Source organism: Ochotona curzoniae, unplaced genomic scaffold, assembly GCF_017591425.1.
Source record: "Ochotona curzoniae isolate NIBS_2020 unplaced genomic scaffold, NIBS_Ocur_1.0 contig_2855, whole genome shotgun sequence".
In the NCBI taxonomy this organism is placed as follows: Eukaryota; Metazoa; Chordata; class Mammalia; order Lagomorpha; family Ochotonidae; genus Ochotona; species Ochotona curzoniae.
In genome coordinates, this window is record NW_024465615.1 from 2,408,815 (window position 1) to 2,434,353 (window position 25,539).

Here is a 25,539-nt window from a genome sequence, read left to right on the forward strand (position 1 = left end):
TTGTAGGAAGGGTTGGAAGGATTGCTTCCTTTTCTATTGCCTTGAATAGTGGAGGATTGGGGTAAGTTTTTGAAATATTTAGTGGAATGAACATGAAGCTATCTGGTCCAGGGCTTTTCTTTGTTGGGAAGGATTTAATTACTGATTCAACCAGGTTATAGGTCTATTGAGATTTTTAATTACATCATGATTCAGTTTTCCTACATTGTATATGTCTGGAAACCTCTCCATTTCTTCTAGGTCTTTTGATTTTTTTTTTTAAAAATTAATTAGTTTGTTATTTTTTAAAAAATAATGTTTTCATGGTTGATCAGGGTGGGAAGGATCAAGGTTTAGGGAAAATTGGGTGAATTCATTGCTTCCAAATTTGATATTTCTTCTTGCTGCTCCTGGGGTAAGGGGAGAAACAAAGGGGACAACCACCCATGACTTTCCACTGACTCCCACGTGGGTGCAGGGTCCCAAGGGCTTGGACTGTGCTTGACTGCTTTCCCAGGCCACAAGCAAGGAGCTGGATGGGAAATGGGGCTGTCAGAATTAGAACCAGTGCCCATATAGGATCTTGGTACACACAAGGTGAGGATTTTAACTGCTTGGCTGCTGTGCCAGACTCTCTCTTGCTTGTTTTTAAGATACAAACTTGACTTGTCATTTGCCATGTTCTTGTTAGTATGTTTTATATTTTCCTGTTTGAGGTCTAGGTCTATATTGCCTGTCAAAATTCTACAGAGGTACAATTCCTAGCAAGATAATGCTGATCTGGCACTTTGAGATGATATCCTTATTTGAATCATCTTCTGCTGTTTTCTCAGGTGCTTTAGTAGGAATCTGGATTGAAATTGGAGCATCTGGAAAATGAACTGGTACCCATATGGGATGAGGACATTGAAGAGGGCAGCTTTACTTGCTGTACTGCAATGCCAACCTCAGGAATCTTTTTTGTGTTTTGTTTTTGTCTTTGATGGAATTATGTCAGATTGTGAGTTCCTTATTGGTTTTATTTATTTTTAAAGAATATTTACGTATTTTTATTTGAAAGGTAGAGAGAGAAGGAAAGAGACAGAACAAGGTCTTCCATCTACTAGTTCACTTCTCAAATGGCTGTAATGCCCAGAGCTGAGTTGATTTGAAGCCAGGAGCCAGAAGCCTCTTCGGGGTCTCCCATATGGGTGCAGGGGCCCAAGGTTTTAGGTCATCCTCTACTGCTTTCCAGGTCATAACCAGGGAGCTGGACCAGAAGTAGAACTGGGACATGCACTGGTGCCCACATGGGAGGCCTGTGCTTCAGGTTGAGGATTAGCCTGCCACTTCACCAACTCCTTTGTTGATAATTTTTTCCAGCATCCAGTAGGTCTTGCCTGCAGACAGAGGAAACATTTTTGAAGTTTATCATCCCAAGTTCTGACTTGTCTTGCTCATGTGCCAGCTAAGCTGTGTTTGTTCTGGAATGCAAGCCAGTGTGTTCTCCCACCTTTCTTCCTGCTTCATTTGCCATGATCATACTGTCCCTTTGCAGGCATGTGTCTCTTACCTTGTCCCTGCAGTGTCGAGCACAGCTTGAAGTTCACTTGGGAGTTCAAGACATATGCCTTGTCTTCCTAGAATTAGAAAGACAGGATGGGGTCAGAGTCCCTTGAAGAGCAAGGGTTCTGAGTCATGTGTTGCCTACATGGTGCATCCATAGCTGTTCTTGTGGTGAAGCCATCCTTGGAGTGGTTTGGAGCATCTTGGAAGAAGTATCCTGTTCTTTCAGGACCCTCAACTCAGAATAGAACCTGCAGGATAACCAATTGATTGTCAGCCCAGCTGCTTCTCATTCTTCACTGCCCTCTTGCCCTCCCTCATCTTCCCTCTCTGCACCCTGCCCTTTGTAACTCCCTTATAGGACTGACACTGTCAGCCAAAGCTAGTGAGCAAATACAGCCTAGATGGAAGGAAGTGAACCCATCACAGAGTTCATGATGGCCTAGAAGCCAGGACAGTGCCCAGATGCCATGAACTCTGGACATCACTAACAACTGCTTACATGTGCACATGTTTTGCAACCTGTATAGAATATTGCCAAGATCTCAGGAGCCTGGAGATAACTCACAAAGGAAGCTGAGTAAACAGCAGAGAGCTGGTTGCGAACCCACATAGAGAACAGGGGTGTGTCAAGGGCGTTAACACCTTTATAGCACCTCAGATGAGTCCAATGTGCTGCCAAAGTGGAGAATACTGGCATAGACACATTTTTTTTTTCTTTGAGTACATTCTGTGTACATTCTCCTTTGGCTTCCTCCAAGAATCCACACTGATCACTTCTTCAGTCTTCCTGACATCCCTTGGGATGGGTGACAGGTGTCCTATTGTGAATAATAGTGAGCTTTGGGTTACCCAGTAGGCAGCATATTCTGGGTCTCAGTCCCAAGAGATGTCATCCAAATGAGCATCAGTATAGCATTCCCAGAGAATTTGCTTTGCTCAGTAAATCTCTCACTATCTCTTCCCTCTTCCTCATGTTGCCAGCTATCATAGTCAATCCTTTCAAGATTCATTCAACAATTACCTGTGAAGTGACTACTCTGTTTTGGATGCTGGGAAAATGGAGAGGGCCCCGAGTTACAGGCAAGAGCAGTGTGGAGGTTGCACAGGGGTCATGTTCTCTCCACTCCTGCCTCAGTTGATGCCTGTACCACCCTCAATGTGATCTGCTCTTCCAGTCATGCTCCTGAGTGTGGGTTTGCCAAGTGCTTGTATCTTGCTTACTTCATGCAAATGAAGGGAATGTCAAGCTCAGCCTCTGTTTTGCAGCAAGATGGAGGGATTTGAGGGTAAGATAAGCATCACACTACCACAGCAGAGAAGATAAACACATCTAAGGTCTGCAGACTGTGTCAGTTTTACATTCCTGGTTTCAAGTGGAGGGCGACTTCCTAGAGAAGGAAAGCTATTAGGAAGGATATGGATAAGAATGACCTTGTCTCTGTCTTCTTAGAACTTTCACTGCCTTAGTCCTAGACCTTCTCTGAAAAATGAAAGTTTATAGTTGCTAAACACCTAAAGATTTTCATTCCTGGGAGTCTGAAGAGGAGTTTTCAGATCTGATCCTACAGGCCTGAGTCATGGCAGTGTCAGAGGCAAGTACTGTGGTCCAGGAAAGCTGTCTGGAATAATGACAAGCTGGACAATGTTGACCAGCTGGCTGCCCAAGGGGAAAGCCTTGGTATGTCGCAGTGGTCAACTTCTGCTCCCATAGTGAGTGGTGTCAAGCCACTACATGATGTCACTGGACACACTCCTGAGAGCTGGTGCCAGCCTTTACCTGCCAGCTTGGTACTGGGTAGGGGCAATTGCCAAACAAACCTATAGATTGAAACAGGGTCCCTAAGGATAGGAATGAGGAAAATGAGGTGCAGAAAGGCACTTTTTGGTTTGCAAGTTACACTGCCAAGACAGCATGGCATGGGAAACTGGTAATGCCAGGACCTGGGAGTTGACTATGGTTCAGCCTCTGACTGGCCACAGGTGATACCTGCCTTTTGGCCTACAAGTGTGAATGAGTATCAGACTTTGGCCAGGAAGGGGACAGCATGGTGTGTGTCTGTGTGATGAATGAATCACAAATGCTGAGCTATGTTTATATCTTGAGAAGGGATGTGGTTCCTCTGAGAAGGAAGCCATGTACACCGAGTCCCAGGCCCCTTCCATAGCCTCGGTACAGAGGTAGGCCCTCTGCCAGCATTTGACACAAGCTCCTTTTCTGCTGCAGGACTGGGGCCTTGACTCCTTTCCCCTCTTCTTTGGCCTCTGGAGACCTCTTTCTCAGGAACCTGTGAGTGAGTGAAAAAGAGAGAAAGAGAAGAGAATGATTTTTTGTCTCTGATTCAATCCCCCATAGTCACAGTGGCTGGGGCTGGTCCGGGCTGAAGGAAGAAGCATGGAACTCCATTTAAGCCCCAGCACTACTGCCATTTGCTGCTGCTTTCCCAGGTGCAATAGCAGGAAACTGGATCAGAAGTAGAGCAGCTGACCCCTGAACCAGTGCTGGTGTTTTGATTGGTAACTTAACATACTGCACCATGATGTCATCCTCACAAATTTATCCTTTAATTCCAGTGTGCTTTCAAAGAATAGAAAATTCAACTTGAATGAATCTGAGGATTTATTGGGGGGGGGGTTGGGAATTTATTGACTCATGTTATTCAAGATGCAGAGGTAACCTAGTTTCAGGTAAAGCTTGATCCAGGAGTTTCCAAGCATGTGACTGATTTTCAGTCTTACTGTCTGTTTCTCAGTTTTAATGTTTTGGTGTTGAGTACATTTTTGTTCAGCTCTTCCCACAATGATGGTTCAGGTTTTTCAGGTTCGAATTAACACTAAAGAGACAATCTGTTTCCATATAGTTTATTTTTTTTTTTAAAGATTTATTTTTATTATTTTTTCATTGGAAAGGCGGATATACAGAGAGGAGAGACAGAGAGGAAGATCTTCTGTCCGATGATTCACTCCCCAAGTGAGCGCAACGGGCCGATACTATGCCGATCCGAAGCCAGGAGCCTCTTCTGGGTCTCCCACGCGGGTGCAGGGTCCCAAAGCCTTGGGCCATCCTCGACTGCTTTCCCGGGCCACAGGCAGGGAGCTGGAAGGGAAGTGGGGCTGCCGGGATTAGAACCGGCGCCCATATGGGATCCCGGGCGTGCAAGGCGAGGACCTTTAACCACTTGCGCCACCGTGCCGGGCCCGAGCTCCATATAGTTTAAATTTGGAAATCAAGTTTTATTAGACCCAATTAACTGACTCTGGTAGTGCACCTGTCCTTGAGACAATTGCTATGCGCTAGATGAATTAAGGCTGTCTTATTTGTCCTTCCAAGGTTGTCAGGTTGATAGGGTCAAGGGCCTAGGAGTTGCCTGCTGCTCAGCCTGTGACTGACCCTGTGATGACCTACTCTGTTTTGGAAGTGCAAGTGGTACCTCAGTGAGGAAGTGGACAGTAGGGCATGACAAATAGACCAGAAATACTGATTACTATCTTTAATAAACATGGGCCCACCATGGAGTTGGGAAGAGGCCAATCCCAGTGTACCTCAAGGCCAGTAGATTAACGTTTACCAGGATGACAGAAGTAGTAAATGGATGCTGGGGGACTCTCAAACAATATCCACACTACCCATTGGCACCATTTAGACTAGTCCTGCATACCTCCCAGGTGACTCCTACCTGGTATTTGCCAGGAGCTATGGCTCCCATGTCAGGTGGAGCTCCTTCATGTTCTTCTTCAATCACTCAGTATTTAGGCTGATAAATGAATTGGCAAGAGAGTCTGGAAGTTGGCCAGTGGCTTACCACATTCCCTTATTATCCAACCAGGGTCAATGCACTGAAATGATCCAGGGAAGCACAGTATAAGTGTTGAGTTTGAGTAAGTGTTACAGAGCCACGGAGAAGACACTTTTGGAATTCCTCTCACTGCACCATCTCCTCGCTTCCCTGCCTGTGGGGAGTGGTGTACTATGTCTCTTCAGCTGAGACAGGGGCTTAATCTCGCCAGGAGAACAGGGAGACCATGTTGGTGCCTCGCCATTCTAGGTGTCAATAGCTGCCATTGGAGCTCCAGGTTTACCTACCACCTCCTGGCAGACTCAGTGTCCACTCTTTCCTTCCTGCTGCAGCTTGACTCCCCCAGGCTCCTAGGCTGGGAGACCCTTGCAGGAGACCAGAAGTAGAAGAAGAAAGAGTTTTGGAGATCTTTGTGCCTTGCCTGGTATGGTTTCACTTCTCAGCTGTTGCCCAGCAGTACAATTTCCCCAGGCTCTGGAGACAGTTGTTCCCACTTGTTTCTCCAACCTAGGGGTGTTGCTAGAGTTCCTGGTGTTACCACCTCTGGAGGTTGCATAACCCCCTAGTTGAATTTCTTCACTGTGCTGGGTTCTCCCAAGGGAGTCCCACATCCAAAAAACATCTGCAGTGAACTCTGTTTCCTCAGGGCCCCGACTAAGGACAGGAGAGACCAACATCACATCCTCCCTGGAACATGGAACCCCTGGCTGGGCACTGGTAGCTGCCAGTTTCTGGCTGTGCAATTCCTTGCCCATTCCTCTCTGGGCCAAGTGGCTTTACCCACCCAGAGGGATGGAACATGAAGATATGCTATTATCACCCTGAAAGCAACTTCTAATTTCCTCAAGACCAACTTGCTTTTGGAGGTGCAGTTCTTTTCTTATCCAAGATCCTCCTTCTTGGACTAGAATCTCACCTCTGAAGGTGCCTAACCAAGAGGAACTCTGGCTTTGTGAGACTGGCATTTGGACCAAGCCCCCCTTAGGGTCCCTATCAAAGGGGACAAGAAGACCTTCTTGTGAGAAAGCACAGACAAGCTGAACCTCTGTTTCATTATCTAAGGAATGGGTATCCAGAGTGAAATCTATGTTCTACTTCTGTCCTGGCTAAATGGGTTAATGTAGAAAAAGTGCCTGTCATGATTGAGGTGCCCATAAGGAAAGGCAGTGGCTATTTTGTTGCTGATTCACTAGGATTTGCCACCTGTTTGCTCCCCTAAGCACCCAAGGAGAGATGCCCACCAGTATTGTCTTTCTAGCTGTGTTTTGAAAGACGTCAACCAGCTTCTCACCTCTGTTGTGTGTAATTGCTGGTTGCTGTCTCCTCCCTATGGCACTCAGTCTGAGCTCAGCTGCTGTTGGCTGCAGGGCGTGGCTAGGGGTGGGAGTTGGCAGGATGCCTGCTCTCAGGGTATAAGGGAGTCCAGGGACAGCAGGGGACAAGCTGGAGCCTAAGTGGCTACAACTCCAGGTGTCATGCTCCACTTTCTGTCTCGCCTGGGCCTATGGGCCTTTGGACTGATCTTGAGCCTAGTCTTCTTCAAGCTCCTCCGCCTGCTGCTTCGGAGGCAGAGGCTAGCCCGGGCCTTGGACAGCTTCCCAGGGCCTCCTACCCACTGGTTCTTTGGGCATGCTCTCGAGGTACAATGTGGAGGTGGGAGGGTGGGAGGCGTGGTGGGAAGGGGAAGAGGAAATGGCCTTCTTGCCTTCAAAGAATCCAGCCTGTTCTCCCAGGGGGTTGTGGAGGGAGACTGCTCAGCTTGGGCAGGGGTGCTGTCCTGGGTGTCACCGTTCTCATCCAGCTTTTTCCAGTAGGATCTGGGACTCAGTCCTCCCTTAAGCTGGTTTCAGAAGGTGGGAGACTTGGGGTTCACTCCCCAAATGGCTGCAATGGTTAGTGTCGAAGCCAGGAATCAGGGACTTCATTCAGGTCTCCCACATAAGTGACAGGGACCCCAAGCACTTGGGCTGTCTTCCACTGCTTTCCCAGGAGCATTGGTGAGATTGGAAACGGAGCAGTCAGGAGTTGAATTGGCTCCCATATGGGTTGCAGGTGCTGCAGGAAGTGGCTTAACCTGTGGTGACACAGTTCTGGCTCCAGAGATATCAATTTCTGACTCTGAAAGGGAAGCCAGAAACTGCTGTTCTGTAATTGACCTTTCACATTCTGAGTGGTCATGGGCCTCCAGCTTGTGGAAATTCTAATTTGTCAGATTGGGAGTTGGAATCTGAGCTTAACAACTTCTGCAGTTTTTTGATCTGCAGCTAGGTTTGGCAATGCAGTTACAGATTCCTGAGGTTCTGGCTCAGAGAGGGCCATGGCTCCTTCCCTTACCTCCTAAGTACACTTTGCTTACTCTAAGGTCTGTGGACTTGCCTCTTTTCCTTGGTTGACATTGGAAGTGAGCTTGACCTCTAGGCTTTATTTTTTTACTTTTTATTTTTTACCATTAGTCTTTTTCTGGCTCCTATTCAGCCAGCCCTCTTCCTGGTAACCAGTGTATCCTGGGTCTATCTAGGAGAGAAAAGGTGGTGGGGGGAGAAGGGTCCAAGGTTGCGAGGCTTTTAGTGTATTTTTTGGAAGGAGAAACAGCCCTGCCTGTTCCAGCCCCAGATGCTTGGGCTACCTCGCCAGGGTCCAATGTCAGCACCACTCTTCTTGTCTCAAGTCTTGTCCATCTTCTTTGTTGGGGTTGACCTCTGGTGAATGGAGATCTGCTCTGATTTCACCTCTGTGCCCTTAGGATCCAGTACAAAGCCTGCCACAGAATAGGCAGAACCAACAGTGAATGCTGGAGGGGATAAGGGGTTTCCATGGTGGAGGGCAAGTGAAGGGGAGCATACATGCAAGAAGCTCTGGACGAAGCTTTGCTAAAGAAGGAAGTAGAGTCTTGGGGGAGGTTGCAGTCTGACTGTAATGGGGGAATGCTTCAGTTTTTTCCCTCTGGTGCCCCCTCCATTTTCACCTTCCTCCATCAACGTGGTTTTGCCCTCAGGGAGGTGTCTGGAGAACAGGATCCATTTGGTTCTTCTACTTGCAAGTCAGATTCATCTGCCCTCCTCCCCCAGCTGCCCTGCCTCACCTGCAGAGTAGAGGGTATAAGTGGGGAATGGATATGGTAACAGCTGAGCTCTGAGCTTCTTGGCGCTGATACAACTATCTGGAGGGCCTTCTCTGGGCACCAGGAAGAGCAGGCAGGGCTTAAGGGGTGGCCACTCTTGTACACAAAGGTTTCCTGGGGAACCATGGGAGAAACACCCTCTTGCATTCCTTCAGGGGTTGGCACCTCTTGGTGCCATCCACACTTGAACTTGAAAATGGTAGGAAGAAATGGAGGCTGGGAGGGTGTGAGATATTTGTCTGAGATCATACAAGAGTTCAGGAATTGAATCAAGGCTGAGCCCAAGACGCCTGCATTTTGATTCTAGGACTGCTCAGTCCATTTGATTCCTAGGCCTGGAGGTGACAGGAGTAGAAAGGGAACAAAGGAGAATGGTGGGTGAAGGGCAGGGGGTGGGAAGGACTTGTCCATCAAGATTAATTTCTCCATTTTTGGTCTTCATTTGTTGTTTGTAGGCCCTGGTAGTTCCAACTATCATTCTGTTCAATTCTTAGAATGTGTCTTGTTCTGCTAGAATTCCCCTTATCCCGCCAGGGGACTCAGGGAGCACCTGGAACACTGGAGGTGTTCAATTTTGGGTTCAAATTGGGACCCCTGAGTGGGGCCAATGTGTGTGTGTGTGTGTGTGTGTGGAGGGGGGAGAGAAGGCCAGCTCCATGACAGAGGAAAGATGATCTACTGAGGTTGCTGAAGCCTCTTCCCTGTTCCCAGCCATTGCTGTTGCAACAGCTTTGTGTAATGCAGAGAAAGCTCTGGCATAATTTGTTCAGCAAACATTGATCATGGACTCTTTTGCCCCATTGAGTAAGTGATGACACTTTTCTGTGCTTCAATTTGCTTGTTAGTTACATGGAATTAATCACTAGGACCTTGTTTAGTTAGAAAAAGTCACCAAGTAGAGGCTGATTGCAAGTTGTTGGGTACGTGGTTATCGGATGTTGAATGCCTATGAAGGGGATGTTTACTTCAGTAAAAATGTGAAAGATTTATACAATCTGAAGAAAAACCAGAGTGTGAGATGTTTACTTCAAAACATGCCCAAACATTTACTCTTATCACCTTCTTCCTTTCTAACCCAGCCAGGATTAGATCCCTCTTTTCTCAAACAACTAGCACTGACCTTGTACAGAGACAGGAAGATGAAGAATCAAGATAAGAGGTCTGACCTGGCAAGACCAGGTCTGCAGAAGAGATGGGTAATGCAAACTGTGGGTTACAGATCCATGGGCCTAGGGTGCCCTGGTAGAGGAAGTTGAGGGGGCTGCTGCTGAAGAGACTCACCAGTCTAAAAGGAACAGCCTGTGGATGTATAGAGGAAAGGCATCCGCCTGTGCGTGGCGCAGAGCCTGGAAAGACTACCTGGTGCTTAGGATGCCATTTTGATCTCTGAGGTCTCATGCAAGCTTTTGTGAGTACTTCAGCACTGTTGGAACGGTGGGAAGGACAGAGAGGATGAGGCTGTTGGAGGTGGGTAGGGCCAGAGATTCCAGAGGCTACACTGAAAGGTTTGCTTTATTCTGAGCCCCTGAAGGAACTGAAGCAATGGAACAATGAGATTGGCCTTGGGTCTGAGAAAAATCATGCTTTTGGGCATTGACTAGATGGACAGGGAGCCCAGCCAAGCACCACAAAGTGAGCCTCAAGCAAGGGGGAGTGATCCAAGTCTTGGAATGGAGGATGTGGGAGAAGGCATCAGGGCTCTCACCACAGCCAGATGTGAGGATATCTGTGAGAAGGGGAGCCAGGAATGCCCTGGAACTTTGCTAAGACATCACAGGTCCATCTGAGCAGAATTTAGAAAAGACACTGAAAAACGTAAAAAAGTCCCTTGAGTGACAAGGTTGGATTGTATGCAGGGAGGGATGCCTCACTATGTCTGAATTTTTAAAAAAGATTTGATTATTTTTATTTGAAAGAATTATGGAGAAAGAGAGGGAGAGGGAGAGAGAGAGAAAGAGAGAGAGAGAGAGAGAGAGAGAGAGAGAAAGAGAGTGCAAAAGAGAGAAAGAAAGAGAGAGAAAGACTGCTGGTTCATTCCCAAAATGGCCACAATGGCTGGACCTGAGCCAATCCAAAGCCAGGAGCCAGGAGCTTCTTCCAGGTTTCCCACATGGGGGGCAGCAGCCCAAGGACTTGGACCATCCTCCACTACTTTCCCAGGCCATAAGTAGGGCTCTGGATCAGAAATGGAGCAGTCAGGACATGAACTAGAGTCCATATGGGATACTGGCACTGCAAATGGAGGCTTAGCCTGCTGGCACTGGCCATATTAAGTCTAAATTTTAAAATGTGTGCATGTCTGAGACCCAGAAAGAGGACGCTCAGGGGCTGACTGCAGCCCCCGGACAAGGGGAGCCTTGGGTCCTGGGTGGAGAGTATTGTAGCAGTTTCCTCCTGTGAGTTGCAAATGTGATGCCTACAAACACATGCACACGGCCTCGGAAATACTGGGCCCCATGAGTCTGGGCGATGGTTGGCAGACATATCTGGGTTTGATTGGATTTTCAGGCCTCAGCAGTAAAATCACCTGGGATATGTGGCTCAAGGAGGAGCCACAGGTGACAGAAAAGCTGAGAGAGTAGGTGAGAGAATCTGGGAGAAGGTGCAGCACAGAAGGGGCCGAGGGTAGGATGTGGGGGAGTGTCACCTTCAGGGGACACATGGTGGGTGTGCTGAGTGGGGCAGCAGGAGAGGGGGAGGACTCACAGGGGCAGAGCTGAAAAGGAGGGTCTCCTACTTCGCTGTAGCCTGCAGGCCTTGGGGCTCAACACTGACAGAGCAAGGGGAGCCTGATCAGGGCATGTGAGAAGTTCAAAGGGAAGAAGAGGAGAGTGTGGCAGCTGAAATGGGAGGAGGCAAACCACAGACTGTTTTGTGCCCTTTTTTGAAATAGCAAAGACTCAGGCATGTTTTAAAAATAAACGGGAAGGAGCTAGTAGACATGGGGACGCTAGGTGAGCCTGCAGCAGTTGGTGGCCATGAGGAATCCACAGTAGGTGACCTCGGTGGCTCTCAAGGCCTCGACCGCTACAGAAGGACAAGCAGAGAGGCTGAGGATGGTTGGGCCTGGTGGCTGTTCAGGCCGTGGGGTACCCTCGGGGGATTTCCCATTGGACAGCTTCTGGTTCTGGCAACCTCTTGGATTGGGAGCTGGGGGCAGAATGGAGGAAGGAGGCCACTGAGGTAAGTTTTTGAGTAGCAGATTGAGGCTAGTGATGTGGGTATTACCAGAAATGCCTGGTGGGTTCTTTCCTCAGCTTATTGTAGAAATAAAAAGCTGGGAATCTGTTGCAGACAAAAAGGTTTATTTGTGAAGGGACCAGGTGAGCAGGGAAGGAAGAGGAAAGGGGAAGCACCTCCGGAGAAAAAGCCAGGAGGTGGGGTGCCTCTCGAAAGGGGAGGGAGAGAGAGACACCAAAGGTTTGAGGAAGGGTCTTGGGATTTTAAGCATTCTCTGACCCCTCCTTATTGGGCAGGGAACCTACAGGTGAGATGTTCCCCATTGGTGGTCTCTTAATTAGTTAGGAAATGGGTGGGAAATGATTATGCTATCCATTTGAAGGTATGGCCAAGACCTTTGCAGGCTTGGATGATCTCAGTGGGGCTTCCCAGAAGGAGCTTCTGCTGATCTCTGGCTGAGTGCTGCCTCCCGGGGGCCTGTCTTGAGCCCTGGGCACTGGGGGAACTCTACCCTTCTGAGACTATAAAGCAGAGTGGAGACTCATGGGAGAGGTTTTCAGCTCAGTGGCTAAGAAGTCTTTCTAAGAATGGGCATAGTCCAAGGCTGGGTGGTGTCTGGAAAAGTAATAAGTTTTTTGTTGCTAGGGATGTTTTGGCCCTTGGAGCACAGAGATGGTACTGGGCAGGTGGCCCTGGGAACAGGAAGGTTAGAGTAACATGACCTCCAGAGAGCTCCAAGGTGCAGGGCCAGACAAAGCCCTATATATCTTCCCTGTTTACTTCATAAACCCTACATGCTTTTTTGTGAGCAAATTTTTTTTTGTTCTCAAGCAATACTCCAGGAGGGGTGTGGCAGCTGCAGACTGACCAGACGGGTAGCTTGTGCTTTGGACACTGGTCAAATGGGCATCAGATAAACTGGCTGCTGGCCTGAGCAGGCTTGCTAACGGGAGAGACAGCAGGAAGAGCCTTAGTCAGGCTCCCTGATCTGCTGTGCCTCATGTGACTGTTCAGACTGATAAAAAGAAGTGACGGTTCTGCTAGATGGCCCTTTTTGGTCTAATTTTTGGAGCAAAACTTCCTTAGATTTAGGGAGCAGAAAAGAGGGGGATGTTACATGTTTGCTCTTCCCAATCCCTCCCATTCTTCATTCCTGGGTTAATAGGAAAGCAAATGTGAGGATGGATGAGGAGGGGCTGCAGAACTGGGAGCCAACATTTATCTCCACGGCCTGCTCCTTCTCTGCTTCCTTCCTCCTAGAGAAAAACAAGCTGGCCTGGACATCCCGGCCCTGGAAGCATCTCAGCTCAGGGCATCTGAGGACGAATGTGAGGCATACAGTTGTATAACCAGAGGAACTAGCCAGGCAAACACACATGTCTCAGAGGGAGGGTGCTGGGCCCTGCAGCTGCAATAGTAGTGCTGGGGGGTGGGGTGGGTGGCTGCAACTGAGGCAATGGTGCCAGTTTCTGGGGCCATCCTCACTCTTACAATGTTTCAGGGAACAATCAAAGACTGGACTCATGCAAGCTGGCTGTGACTGCCATCAGCACAAAGTCAGGGAATACTGCAGAGGGCATGTGCCTGACGGGTAAGGAGTGGAGTGGGCATAGAGGAGCCCTGTCATCCCTAGCTCCCACAGCCCAGACAGCCTCTGAGTCCGGTCACGCTGTCACTTGCAGGGCCTTTCCCTGCCCTGTCCAAATGCGATTTGAAGCCTTAAAAGTCATGGGAGAAGGGAAGCAGTCAGTGATCAGACCAGTGGTAAGAAAAATTCAGGAGGACACCCAGGAAAATAAGAGAGAAGGAGTCATTTCCAGGGATGCAGCTGGCAGGGATACTGGAGAATCCCACTTTATCTGCAGGTAGACAAGATTTTCTTCATTTCGAGCTTTTTTTTTTTTTTTTTGACATTGTGTGCTCAAGCATGAATTCAGAGGCAGTGAGGGACAAGACCCATGGGGAAATTCTGTCAGACTCTATTGAGAGTCTGGGAAAGGAGGAAGGCCTGGGTGGGAGTTTGGAGACCAAAGCAGACCCCGTATCCAGGCGCTTGAAAGGAGAGGCTTGGGCCAAAGATCCATGTGGGCTGCATTGTCAGATACCTGTGCTTTGCTTGAAGGCCTTCCCAGGGAGATATACTATGGACAAGCTGAGTGGGTGGGGACTGTGAGAGAGGTGTTTGCAGAGAAGAGCAGGCAAGAGGGCCAGCACAGGTAGCATGTGCACAGTCCCCAGCAAGAACAGCATTCCCTGCACTGTGTTCAGTCCTACTGTGCAGTGCACAGCTTAGGCAACTGAGCACAGTGGTCCCAAAAGGCTTCGGTGTGAAGAGAGTACAGGGCTCTAGCTTGAGCCGGAGCATGGCTAACTTGTCGGCAATGGGTAAATGAATTCATGGCTCTGGGCCTCAGTTTTCTCATCTGTAAAACAGGAGTAATTATTATTTCACGTCAGGTACATGGCACAATCTATGCAGTCATTCAGACAGCACCTGGTAACCATCTACTGTTCCCATCTATTCTATTGGTTGTGAGGTTGAATGGGGGGATGAGGAGTGCATTCACTCATAGCCCAGAGCTGTCAGGCCAGCGCAACTGAGGAAGCCGACAGAAATCAGCAATGGTGTTTATCACGCAGGAAATGCTGTGACAGCCCTTCCCTGACACCTCCAAATTGAGCAAGACGTTGGGCTGACCCCTCACGAGACTGAACATCTTTGGCAAATTTTGAGTAGTCAGCTGTTTTGTGAGCTTTCCCTCCTTTCTTCATTTCTTTTTACCTCCACCATTCATTCCATTCTTTCAACATACACTTCATCAAATGGGGCGTACAAGGGAACCCTAGTATACCTGCACACTCTTGGTCTTATAAATCTAAAACAATTTGATTTAAGTTTTTTTAAAGATTTATTTATTTATTGGAAAGTCAGACAGATATACAGAGAGGAGGAGTGACAGAGAGGAAGATTTTCCGTCTGATGATTCACTCCCCAAGTGAGTGCAACGGCCGGTGCTGTGCCGATCTGAAGTCAGGGGCCAGGAAACTCCTCCGGGTCTCCCATGTGGGAGCAGGGTCCCAAGGCTTTGGGCCATCCTTGACTGCTTTCCCAGGCCTCAAGCAGGGGGCTGGTTGGGAAGTGGAGCTGCCGGGATTAGAACCGGCACCCATATGGGATCCCGGTGTGTTCAAGGCAAGGACTTTAGCCACTAGGCCAAGCCACCGGGCCCAATTTAAGTTTTTATTTTTTAAGATTTATTTATTTTTATTGGAAAATCAGACATACAGAAAGGAAGATCTTCCATTCACTTATTCACTCCCCAAGTGGCCGCAACAGCCGGAGTTGAGCTGATCCAAAGCCAGGAGCCAGGAGCTTCCTCTGGGTCTCCATGCAGGTACAGTGGGAGATTTTAGGCCATCCTCTATTGCCATGTCAGGTCATAAGCAGGGAGCTGAATGAGAAGCGGGGCCATCAGGACACGAACCAGCACCTGTATGGGATCCTGGTGCTTGCAAGATGAAGACTTTAGCCACTAGGCTACCGCATCAGGCCTTTGACTTAACTTTTAACAAAAAGCTCGAAAACAAACTTGAGTTCTTCCAAGCATCAAAGACTGGGTGGGGGATGTGAAATCAGCCTCCTGAGTTCATGCACTATGGGGTCCTTGCTATGCCTCAGCTGCCTCTTCCCTCAGGCGGGACTGCAGGGGTTGCTGAGGATTCCAGGGGACGAGGATATGAGGTTCCTGGCACAAGCCCTTACTTCAGCTGAGCCACTGCTGCCCTTGCCCACAGCCTGCAGAGCGTCTACCCGATCCCAGGCTCTGCGCAGGCAGCTGAGGGCTGCAAGTGGATTGACGTCCTGATACATCCCTGTCCCGGCCCACTCAGTGTTGGCGACATGGGATGGCAGTAAAAGATACTGGCTCGGGAAGGAGGGCAAGGCGTGTGATTGTGTGAAAAGGCTGCGTGTGTATAAGTTGTGGTTGCAGGGCTCCATTTCTGTAATGCACCCCTGGGTGAGTGGGTGTATCTAGAGCCTCCCCTCCCCCATAAAGAGTACACAGGGTTTTGCGGTGATCTCTCCACCCCTCTCTCAGTTAACTACATTCCCCCACCCCTCCAAGGACAGCTCTTTGAAACCATCTGCTCTTTCTTGCCTCTGAATCTTGGTGCTTGCTCCAATGCAGAATGCTCTTCCTCTATACATCACATGGCTTAAAGTGTTTCAAGTTTCACCCCAAAAGCCATGTCCAACAACAAGTCATACTGGACCGCCCTATGCAAGCAGGTCCTCCCTGTTAGCCTTTAGTTCCTTCTCAGAACTCACCAGTATCTGTCACATTTAATTGCTTAGTTGTTTACCATACGCCCTCCCCATAAAATGAAAGGTTAACATGGTGTCACTCTCATTCTCCTTGGAGGTGATTAATCTGTCACGTAACAAACAGGGACTAGTTCTGTAATGGAAAAATCTTGGCCAGGAGGCAGAAACTCTCTTCAGCAAATGGCAGGTACAAGGTTGTTGTAAAGTGTCAGGTGGAAAGCAGATTGGCTAGTAAAGGGTTGTAGAGCTAGCCAAAGTATGAGAAGGGGGAAGTCTTAGAACAGTGACCTTGAACATGGCATTGACTTGGGATGTATGGGAGAAAAGGTGCAGGTGGAAGGAGGGCAGCCACAGGGACTTGGGGCCTGGCTGGTGACAATGGGTTCTTGAGTGGCTCTGGTTTTCTCTTCCATTTCAGATCCAGAAGACGGGGAGCCTGGATAAGGTGGTGTCCTGGACCCAGCAGTTCCCTTATGCCCACCCACTCTGGTTTGGACCGTTTGTTGGTTTCCTGAATATCTATGAGCCTGACTACGTCAAAGCTGTGTATAGTCGTGGGGGTGAGGCACTCCTGGAAGCAAAGGGTCAGGGGAGGATGCCTGGGTCTGGCAACTGAGGTCCCCCACCCTTCTGAACCACAAATCTTCTCTGGGTGCCCCATGGCCAGGCTTGACCCAGTATTCTTCTTCTACAGACCCTAAAGCCCCGGATGTGTATGATTTCCTGCTCCAGTGGACTGGTAAGTGAGCACTTGCCTAACCTGCCCTTCCTATCCATCACCCTGCCCTTCTCCAGCCAGCCCAACCCACTCTCCATGGATAATGCTGTCATCTGAACCAGCACACACCTGGGTGCCTGGACTATGCTCTGTGGGGAAGCAGAGGGAGGGTGGATTCTAGACAACTTCTCTTGCCAGGCTGTCTTTTAACTTGGATAGGCACCCCTTCCACTGGCCCTGTTGCTCTGGTTAAACCCTGACTGATGCAGATTTTGGTTTAAGCATGATTCTAGAAGGACAGGACCTTCAGGAGGGGTATTCTAAATGGGTCTTTCTCCTGTTGGTCCTGTCATCTTACCTGGACAGGCAGACACACATTCTGGAGGATGTGTGGGTGAGAAAAAAGATTACTTGGAGGAGGCATCAACAGCATGGCTCCTCCAGGAGTCTCTAACAGGAGATGCTATCTAGGATAAGGCCTAGGGAAAGGGGTGGTGGGAGGACCGTGGCTGGTGTCACCAGAAGGCTGTGGGGCCTTCTTGGTGGCTGAAGGGCATTTGGGGGATGAAGCAGGTCAGGGAAAACTGGCCACCTTTGGCTGACAGGATGAGGACTGTGGTTGATGTTAACAGGACCTAGGAGCTACTGAATATTCTTGAGCGAGACCATGTGCTTCTCTAACGTTCCCTCAGCCCCACCTCTTGTTCAACTCATGATCTCCTGGTAGCCTCAGCATCTTCCTGGGATCTAGGAGTGGGGACGGCAGGGCCAAGAGTAAGACAATGTTCCCAAGACCACTCACCCAGAAATCTAGAGAAGTCTGTATTTCTGTGATCCTTACTGTCTTCGATGGTCAAAGGGCAGATCAAATGGAGAGACAGAAAGGGCTTGGAGAGACAGAAGGGAGGGATTTTGAAGCTAAGAATGTATTTCTCTTGCTGGGTGTGTGTATTGGTTGGAGGCCAGAGTCCTGCCCAAGGCTACCAGGTGCACACAGGACAGACTGTTCCCCTGAGGCTCTGGTGACAGACAGTAGCCCAGGAGTCGGGGCCTGGTAGGCCTCCGTCTGCACCCAGGGAGGTTCCGCCTATTGTCTGAATCCAGCGGCACCTGAATCAGATTCCCAGAACCCAGGCCTTGTGGCATAGCTGAGAGTGAGAATGGAGCCAATCCATCCCAAGCAAAGAGTTCTCTGAGCCAGGATTGCAGTTACCTCTGTGTCCTGCAGTCATGGCAGCGTAGTGTTAGACTCACAGGGAACTCCTGGGGGTTCAGCCCTAAAGGCTCTCACCCTCTCCTCCTCAGGTTAAGGGGTGGGGGTGCATGGGCTTTGTTCCAGTTTACCAGGCACTGGGCAGGGTTGCCTGGCCTGACTGACCCCTCTTCCCACCTCCTCTGTAGGGAAAGGCCTGCTGGTTCTGGATGGGCCTCAGTGGTTCCAACACCGCAAGCTACTCACCCCTGGCTTCCATTATGATGTGCTGAAACCCTATGTGGCTATATTTGCTGACTCCACACATGCCATGCTGGTAGGTTCCCTGGGCTGGCCTTCCTCACCCTCTTCTGGCCTCCTCTGGGAGGACTGGTGGGGGAAGAGCATCAGGGATGGATGACCCTCCTGACCCCCAGAGCAGACACCTACAGATTGAAGGCTGAGGCTCCCTTCCAGGCAGCCTGGCCCTTGTCCCCACAGGGAGACTGACCCTCTTACTTGTCTAACTGGGAAGGCCTTAGCAAGGCTCCTAGTGTGAATTTGAGGGTTGCCTGTCTTTGGGAAGGTCAGGAGGTTATTCACTCTAAGAGGGTTTCCCACCTCCTAACACCAGGCTGGTGCTCATCTCTGGCCACAATGCTGGAGTCCCAGAGCTGTGAACTCTGGAGCTGCCCAGGCCAATCTTACCCCCTGTCTGAGTTTCTACCTGCCATTACTGCACGCATGACTTCCACACAGCCTATTCCAGGGAGCTCACCCTCACCAGATTTCCCAGATGAGGAGAGAGTATCCATTATCTGGGCAGTATCTGCATAGGGCCCAGGGGCTGCCCAATCGCCACACTACAGCAGTATAGAGAGCAGGGCAGGTCAGAGACTGGGGGATGTGGGGATCTTGGCAGCAGAAAATAGGATGTAGGCCCTGTGGGGGAGGGAGGGGCATCCAGCCCAGCTGGCTTCTTCCCTGACACCTGTTTCTGGTTCCAGGACAAATGGGAGAAAAAGGCTCAAGGAGGTAAGAGCTTTGACATCTTCAGTGATGTGGGCTACATGGCACTGAACTCGCTCATGAAGTGCACATTTGGAAAAGGAGAAGGTGGCTTGACTCACAGGTCAGGGGGCACCCCTGTAGTGAGAGCTGGCTCAGAGGGGGGTGAGAGTTGTATCCTGTTCTGAGACAAGGGAGGGGTAGGGAGACACTGCTGGATTCCATACAGAGGCTTAAATGCAGAGAGGGGGCAGACCGCGAGAGCTGTGGTTGGGACTGAAACGGAGCTACTTGAGGTTTTGCTCCCAGTCAGCCTGAGCTGCACTCCTCTCTCCCTGGGCTTGACAGTGACAACAGCTACTATCAGGCAGTCAGCGAGCTCACCCTGCTTGTGCAGCAGCGCATCGATTCCTGCCAGTACCACAATGACTTCATCTACCAGTTCACATCGCATGGCCGCCGCTTCCTGAAAGCCTGCCAGGTGGCCCACGACCACACCGGTGGGTCTCTCTTGCGGGGCCCACCTCCTATTCTCCTGCTGGTCCCTCTGTGCTCCCTCCTGCTGCAGGGCCTGTTTCCCTTTGAGCAGTGAATGAGACCCAGATAGTGACGACCTGTGTTCCTGACCCAGACCAGGTCATCAAAGAGCGGAGAGTGGCCCTGCAGAATGAGAAAGAGTGGGAGAAAATCCAGAACCGGAGACACCTGGACTTCCTGGACATTCTTTTGGGTGTACGGGTGAGTGCAGAATTGCCCACCTGTGCCTGTGACTGGGTCCCAGAGGGGCCTCCAGGCCAAGCTCCCAAGATAGGGTTCACTGCACATCCAGAAGGACTGTTAAGCATTTCTCCCTCAGTCTCCAGCCAGTATCACATGCTTCCTGTCTATAATACACCTCAGGGAAGTATCATGGCAGGTGCAGCACATGTGGGTGTGCAGGTGGGCTGCGGCACTAAGGAGAGATGCAGCTGAGATTTGGCAATGTGGTGGCCTGAAGCCACTTGCATGAGAGAATCACAGATTTCACTCACTTATCTATTTGTTTATTCATCTACTCCATCAATTTACCCTGGATTAGATCTTGCACTGGGAAAGACCCAGCCCTTCCTTCCAGGTTCTTTAGTCTAGTGAAGGGATAGCAGGTGCATGCAGACAGAAATGGATATCTTCCTTTGCTTTGTGCCAAATGAGCACAGCTCATGGTTTGGGCTAGATTAGGTCACATTCCTGGTCAGAAGGACTGGGGAAGATTTTGCGGAGTAGCAGGCTGGGCTTGCAAAAGTGAGGGGAGAGAGAGAGCAAGAGAGAGGAATCTGTAGGCAAAGTCCTAATGCCCAGGAGAGTGGGAGCTTCTACCCCTTCTCTTGAACCTTCGTTTGACAACTGCTGTTATGAGTTCTTCTGGGGACCCACTCACATGACTTGAGCTGTTCCACTATTTTTCCCTAACCCAGGGTGGAAGTGAAATCCAGCTGTCAGACACGGAACTCAGGGCTGAAGTGGATACATTCATGTTTGAAGGTCACGACACTACAACCAGTGGCATCTCCTGGTTTCTCTACTGCATGGCTTTACACCCTGAGCACCAGCAGCGTTGCAGGGAGGAGGTCCGAGAGATCCTAGGAGACAAGAAATCCTTCCAGTGGTGAGTGAGGCTGGTATGAGCTCAGTCCAACCTTCCCAGCCTGGAAGAGTTGTGCTCATCCTGGGCTGGGCTACCTGAGAATGACTTAGAGGCACCCAGGCAGCTAGATGAAGATGCCAGAAGCTGTCCTGGTTCCTCCAGGGTTGTAGATTTGTGGGAGGTGGGATGGGGCTAGAAGCTCAGCATGGGCATACCCGAGTCATTCTTCCCAGTGGAACCTTTTAGATGTGTAGGGAATGAAGTTGGCAATACAAGGCACGGATTGCATGCACTGACGCCTCCTGGTGGCAGACACTGGCTAAGCTTCTGGTTTCTGAGTAGAATAGGGAGGGCTGGAAGAGAAAGAAATGGGTGATGCAGGGAGCCAGGAGAGCTGGTTCTTGGGCCCCCGCCTTTGCATGGCAGGAGAAACCCAAATCTGTACTGTTCTCTCTGAAGAAGGAGTAAGATTGTTCTCTAAAGTTCATCACTTATAAACTCTCAGATGTTTCTTTCTGTTCTTTGATGTCCTTAGTGTGATACTAATTGATCCTAACTTCTCTTTGTAAGTAACCTCATCTCTCACAGCCTCTTCCCACTCTGCCTACTTGCCTTTCTTCCTTTTCAGGCCCTTGTATCCTGCCATGCCCTTCACTTTCCTCCTGAGCTGCCTCTGAAATGTGACTTTATATATACCGAAGCATGAAAAAATGCTCAGTGGATGAAGAACTGTGGGTTCATTTGTAGGCTGCTGGAAATGGTAGTTCCAGGGGGCTAAGACCTGATGGACGAAGTCTCTATGACTTATTTTATTAGTCAGATGTTGTAATCCCCCAGGGTATCTGGAGTGCAGGTAGGAAGAATAGGAAGAACCAAGCTGAGGCTCACACCCACTCAACCAAAAAGCTATCAGAGAGAGAAAGACACAACCACCTAGAGGTCGGGGGCAGAAGAATGAGGATTAAGGGGGCTTGGGTTGGCTTTCCAAGAAGGGTTCACACTCAGAAAGAGCCACATGTTTAAGAATGAGTAGCAGTGTGGATGCAGCCTGAGGTAGGGAATTAGAGCATTTACTTTTTCCACTTGATTCCATCCAAGACTTTGAGGAACTTAGAGGATAACTAAATAAAGTCGTGAAAAACACAAACAAAGAACAAGAACTGGGTGGGAAAAAGACCCAGAGTTCAAGTAACTGTAGGGATAATTGGATTCATATTGGAGTCTGAGCTTCTTGATGACCAAAGGAAACACACACATACACACTCAATTTTATCTGGGCTTGTCATTATTGATGCATTAAACAGTACATGAACACATTGGTCCTTCCTTCAACCAATATGTGTCAGCTTTTGCCCATTTCTTTCCATCCCAGCTTCCCAGGGGAAAACAAACTGAACCTAAAGGTCTGTTCTTACTGGGATTTTTGGGGATTCAGTCATTTAACTTTGCTTTTGATGGTGAGGCGCATATTCATCTCTATGGCCCGGTTCCCCTCACCTCTAGTAGCGATGATGAGGAGAGGATAGGACAGACAGTGTCAGATTCCATTGAACCTGAGTGGCCACCTGAGTCTGGTCTGGCCTGGGTGTATGTGGGTTCCATGGTTCTTCATTCTTGAGGGTATGAGGTAGAGGTGAGGGCAAAGGCAATGTGCTGGTGAGGTAGGGAAGCTGGGGCTGGCCCTGTCTTCTTCTGGGACCCCACTGCTCCACATTCTCACAATGTCTTGATTCTGTTGCTATAGGGATGACCTGGGGAAGATGACCTACTTGACCATGTGCATCAAGGAGTGCTTCCGCCTCTACCCACCTGTGCCTCAGGTGTACCGACAGCTCAACAAGCCTGTCAACTTTGTGGATGGGCGCTCTCTGCCTGAAGGTGGGACAGCCTGGTATAGGAGGTGGAACTTGAGTCCTGTGGGCACTTCTCTGGTACCTTTTGTACTGTTACCCAAACCTTTATCCCAGGAAGAGACAGCTCAGATGTTATGTTTAGGGAGCTGCACACCAAACCCTGGCTCACAATTTAGGGCTTCTAAGCCTCCATGTCTTGTGTAAAATGGGGGCTGGGGCTGGGGGTGAGAAGAGCAAATGAAGGTGATATTAGGATTGACGAGAAAGTCCTCCAGGACCATCATGTACCACAACACTCACCCAGGTGGTACTCCAGACTGCATCAGGAAGCTCGATTCATGTGGCCTATGAAGCTATGGAGCCATGTTTGATGGATTTGCATAGTGTTTTGATCTATACCTGACCCTTGGAGAGCTTCACATGAATGGGTGCTATTGATAGCTTCATGTAGTTAATGATAGCATTCCAGCAGTTAGTTAATTCAAAGCAGAAAGATTCTGGTGATCCCCAGGCTCATTGGCACGCTTATTTTATTTCTCCTTGTTTTCTTCACTCCACAATTGCCTGTGTCAGGTGCCTCATTCAGTGCTGGGACTGTAGGAACTAGGTGTGATGAGCAAAATACTTGGACAAATCAAGTGTGGTCAGAAGCTCTCCATCCCTGACAAGGGTCAACCAAGGGCTAATGTCACAAAATGGGCACTCTTGCTGGTGGTGGAGGGGTCTGGCCCTCTGTAGTCAAATCCTGGCATCACCTGATTGCTGTGTCTCTGCTCTGTCCATAGGCAGCCTGATCTCTCTGCATATCTATGCCCTCCATAGGAACAACACCGTGTGGCCCAACTCTGAGGTATTCTGTACACTGGGCCCAGAGGACAAACACGGTGGGCTGGTGGTGGTGGGAGTCACACTCTGCCAACACCTGGTGAATGTTGAAACAAGGTCTGTCCCTTAGGTCTTTGACCCTCTGCGTTTTTCCCCGGAGAACTCATCTGGACGCCACCCTTTTGCCTTCATTCCCTTCTCTGCTGGGCCCAGGTAGGAAGACCCTCTAACCCCTCAGGATGGAACAGAGTGGGCATTGTTATAGGGTAATTTGTGAAGAAGGGGATCTTGTTGAGTTTGTAGTGACCTTTGTGTACAATAAGCCAAAAGTGTCTTCTTGCTATTGTCACACTGCTGCCCCTGGGAAGTGGGTGGGATGGGTGTGTCATTTCAAAAGACTCCCAAACTAGACCTCCAATGTGGGTCTACAAGCCTGGAACCCTTGCCATGTTCCCAAGTTCTGTTTTTAAAGTTGAGGTCAATCAGCCTGTCAGCCAGTTATGACTCTCATTGTAGTTTCTGGCTTTTGTGATCATTTGATTTCCTCACTGTTGCTTCTCCCTGCAGGAACTGCATCGGGCAGCAGTTTGCCATGAATGAGATGAAGGTGGTCTCAGCTCTGTGCTTGCTCCGCTTTGAGTTCTCTCCAGACCCTCTGCGGCAGCCCATCCTGCTGCCCCAGCTGGTCATGCGCTCCAAGAATGGCATCTACCTCCACTTGAAGCCACTGGACTCCCAATCTGAGAAGTAGCTCTTGTTCAGAGCTGGGGGGTCTTGTTCAGGCTGTGGCTTCGGCTGAGCGCTGCTGTCCAGCACTGTACGTGCAGTTAATTGGATCTTTCTGCTTTTGGGATCTTGTAGCTGTAGGAGAGGAATCGGCACATAGACAATCACCAACAGGCCAGTGCCTTGGGAACATTGTATTATGCTTGTTTGTATATTGTAGAATTCATGTGTTAACCAGCAAATGTGTTCACCCAATAAATATTCAGTGAGCACCTATTTGCTCACCTCCTGTAATGGACAACCTTTCTAAAATTTACATTCCAGTCGTCGTGACTCAGGGGGAGTCCAGTGGAAGTTCTGCTTCAAGACGCATGCTTATGAGCAGAGCTTGCAGGACAGGAGGAAATCTGGAGATTGCCACTTCACCGAGATAGATTTCATTGCTTGACTTAGCCTCTGTGTGTGTTTGGATTCTAACAGACGGAAGGTCCAAACTGTACAAAATGATGAATAAGCCTTACTCCCTTCTGGCCACCCCTGAAACCAAGCAATATGAAGCATGTCTCATTAAGTGCCTTCTGACTTCTGGAGATGGAGTTCTGTGGCAGTCCTGCCAGTGTCAGGGTCTATGTTTTGTAGAAACATGGCGTCCTGAGAATTCAGAGTTTGTCTGGGGGAGGTGGCAGAGGGGCATGAGGTGCTCCCTGGAAGGGAGAAAATGCCCACTTGAATTAGGCATTGAGATATAGGAGACTCAGGATGGTGCAAAGACTTCTAGAGAGGGCTCAGAGCTGGGATAAGATGAGCTGGAGGTCTTTCCTCTGTGGCAGTCTGTACATGTCCATCTCGTAGGTTCAAGGTCTGAGGCCTTGAGTGGGATCCAATGCAGGGCTTAGATGCATATGAAAGGAAGAGCTTAGGAGCTTAGGGAGAGGGGCAAAAGGGTATACAAAAGAGGAATTCCAGCTCTGGAACCTGGTGTTGTAGCTATGATGCCCCAGGGAGCTATAGATGAATTCTTTCTGCCGTAATTGGTTCTTACCCTCTCTAAAGAAGGCTGCAGCCTGGCTGCCACAGGCCACCTGCTTACTCCTGCAAAGTCCCAACAATATTGAGACTCTTTCCCCTCCTAGGGTGGGATACAGCCAGCATGTGTGTCTCAGTTGTCTGCTTGCAACATAGGTAGATGGTTCTCTGTACCAGCCCAGATAGAGTTTCCACAACCAGCATGTGTGTGCAGAGCCCAGAGTTCACAATCACATTGTACATCCACATGATACCCCATTCTAAAATGCATCCATTTTCCTTGTCTCCAGGTGTTAGGCTGGCTATTATTCCATTTCAGTATCAACGAAAGGGACCTGCCAAACCTTCTCCTAGGAGACATTTGAGCTCAGGCTGGTGTCCTTTGAGCCAGACTCCTTTCTCGGTTTAAAGCCCTCCCTAAGAGTGTGTGCAAGCAGGAAACAGAGTTGAGGATTCTAGTGCCAGAGGGGAGAGAGTACTTCCTGCAGGAAGGGAGGCTGGAGGCTGGGCACTGGTGGGCACACAGGCAAACTCTGCTTAGTCCTTCAAGCTCTCCAAACACATCTGACTGCGTCTTGTGATCCTGGGTATGTGAGTGGTGTATGAGAGGCGTATCAA

General features: G+C 49.4%; 1 protein-coding gene across 2 annotated transcripts; it reads left to right on the forward strand.

The window, feature by feature from the left end:
• Positions 1–6,776: 6,776 nt before the first annotated feature.
• LOC121154775 (cytochrome P450 4B1) lies at positions 6,777–24,185 on the forward strand. 2 transcript variants are annotated; one of them, XM_040977810.1, is made up of 12 exons: positions 6,777–6,961; positions 16,368–16,509; positions 16,644–16,688; positions 18,069–18,196; positions 18,867–18,991; positions 19,216–19,367; positions 19,499–19,605; positions 20,322–20,512; positions 22,236–22,369; positions 23,130–23,194; positions 23,300–23,382; positions 23,737–24,185. In XM_040977810.1, the coding sequence occupies exons 1-12, from the start codon at positions 6,797–6,799 to the stop codon at positions 23,918–23,920; spliced, it is 1,521 nt and encodes a 506-aa protein (XP_040833744.1). In that variant the 5' UTR covers positions 6,777–6,796; the 3' UTR covers positions 23,921–24,185. The 2 variants fall into 2 exon arrangements, with proteins under 2 accessions (XP_040833744.1, XP_040833745.1); XM_040977811.1 differs by lacking the exon at positions 16,644–16,688.
• The last annotated feature ends 1,354 nt before the right edge of the window (positions 24,186–25,539 follow it).

Bases quoted from the DNA above. Each gene is read 5' to 3' on its own strand.
- LOC121154775 (XM_040977810.1), top strand. From the start codon at position 6,797: ATGCTCCACTTTCTGTCTCGCCTGGGCCTATGGGCCTTTGGACTGATC. The intron at 16,689-18,068 runs GTAAGTGAGCAC...CCTCCTCTGTAG, and splicing joins TTTCCTGCTCCAGTGGACTG to GGAAAGGCCTGCTGGTTCTG. The intron at 23,195-23,299 runs GTATTCTGTACA...TCTGTCCCTTAG, and splicing joins CCGTGTGGCCCAACTCTGAG to GTCTTTGACCCTCTGCGTTT.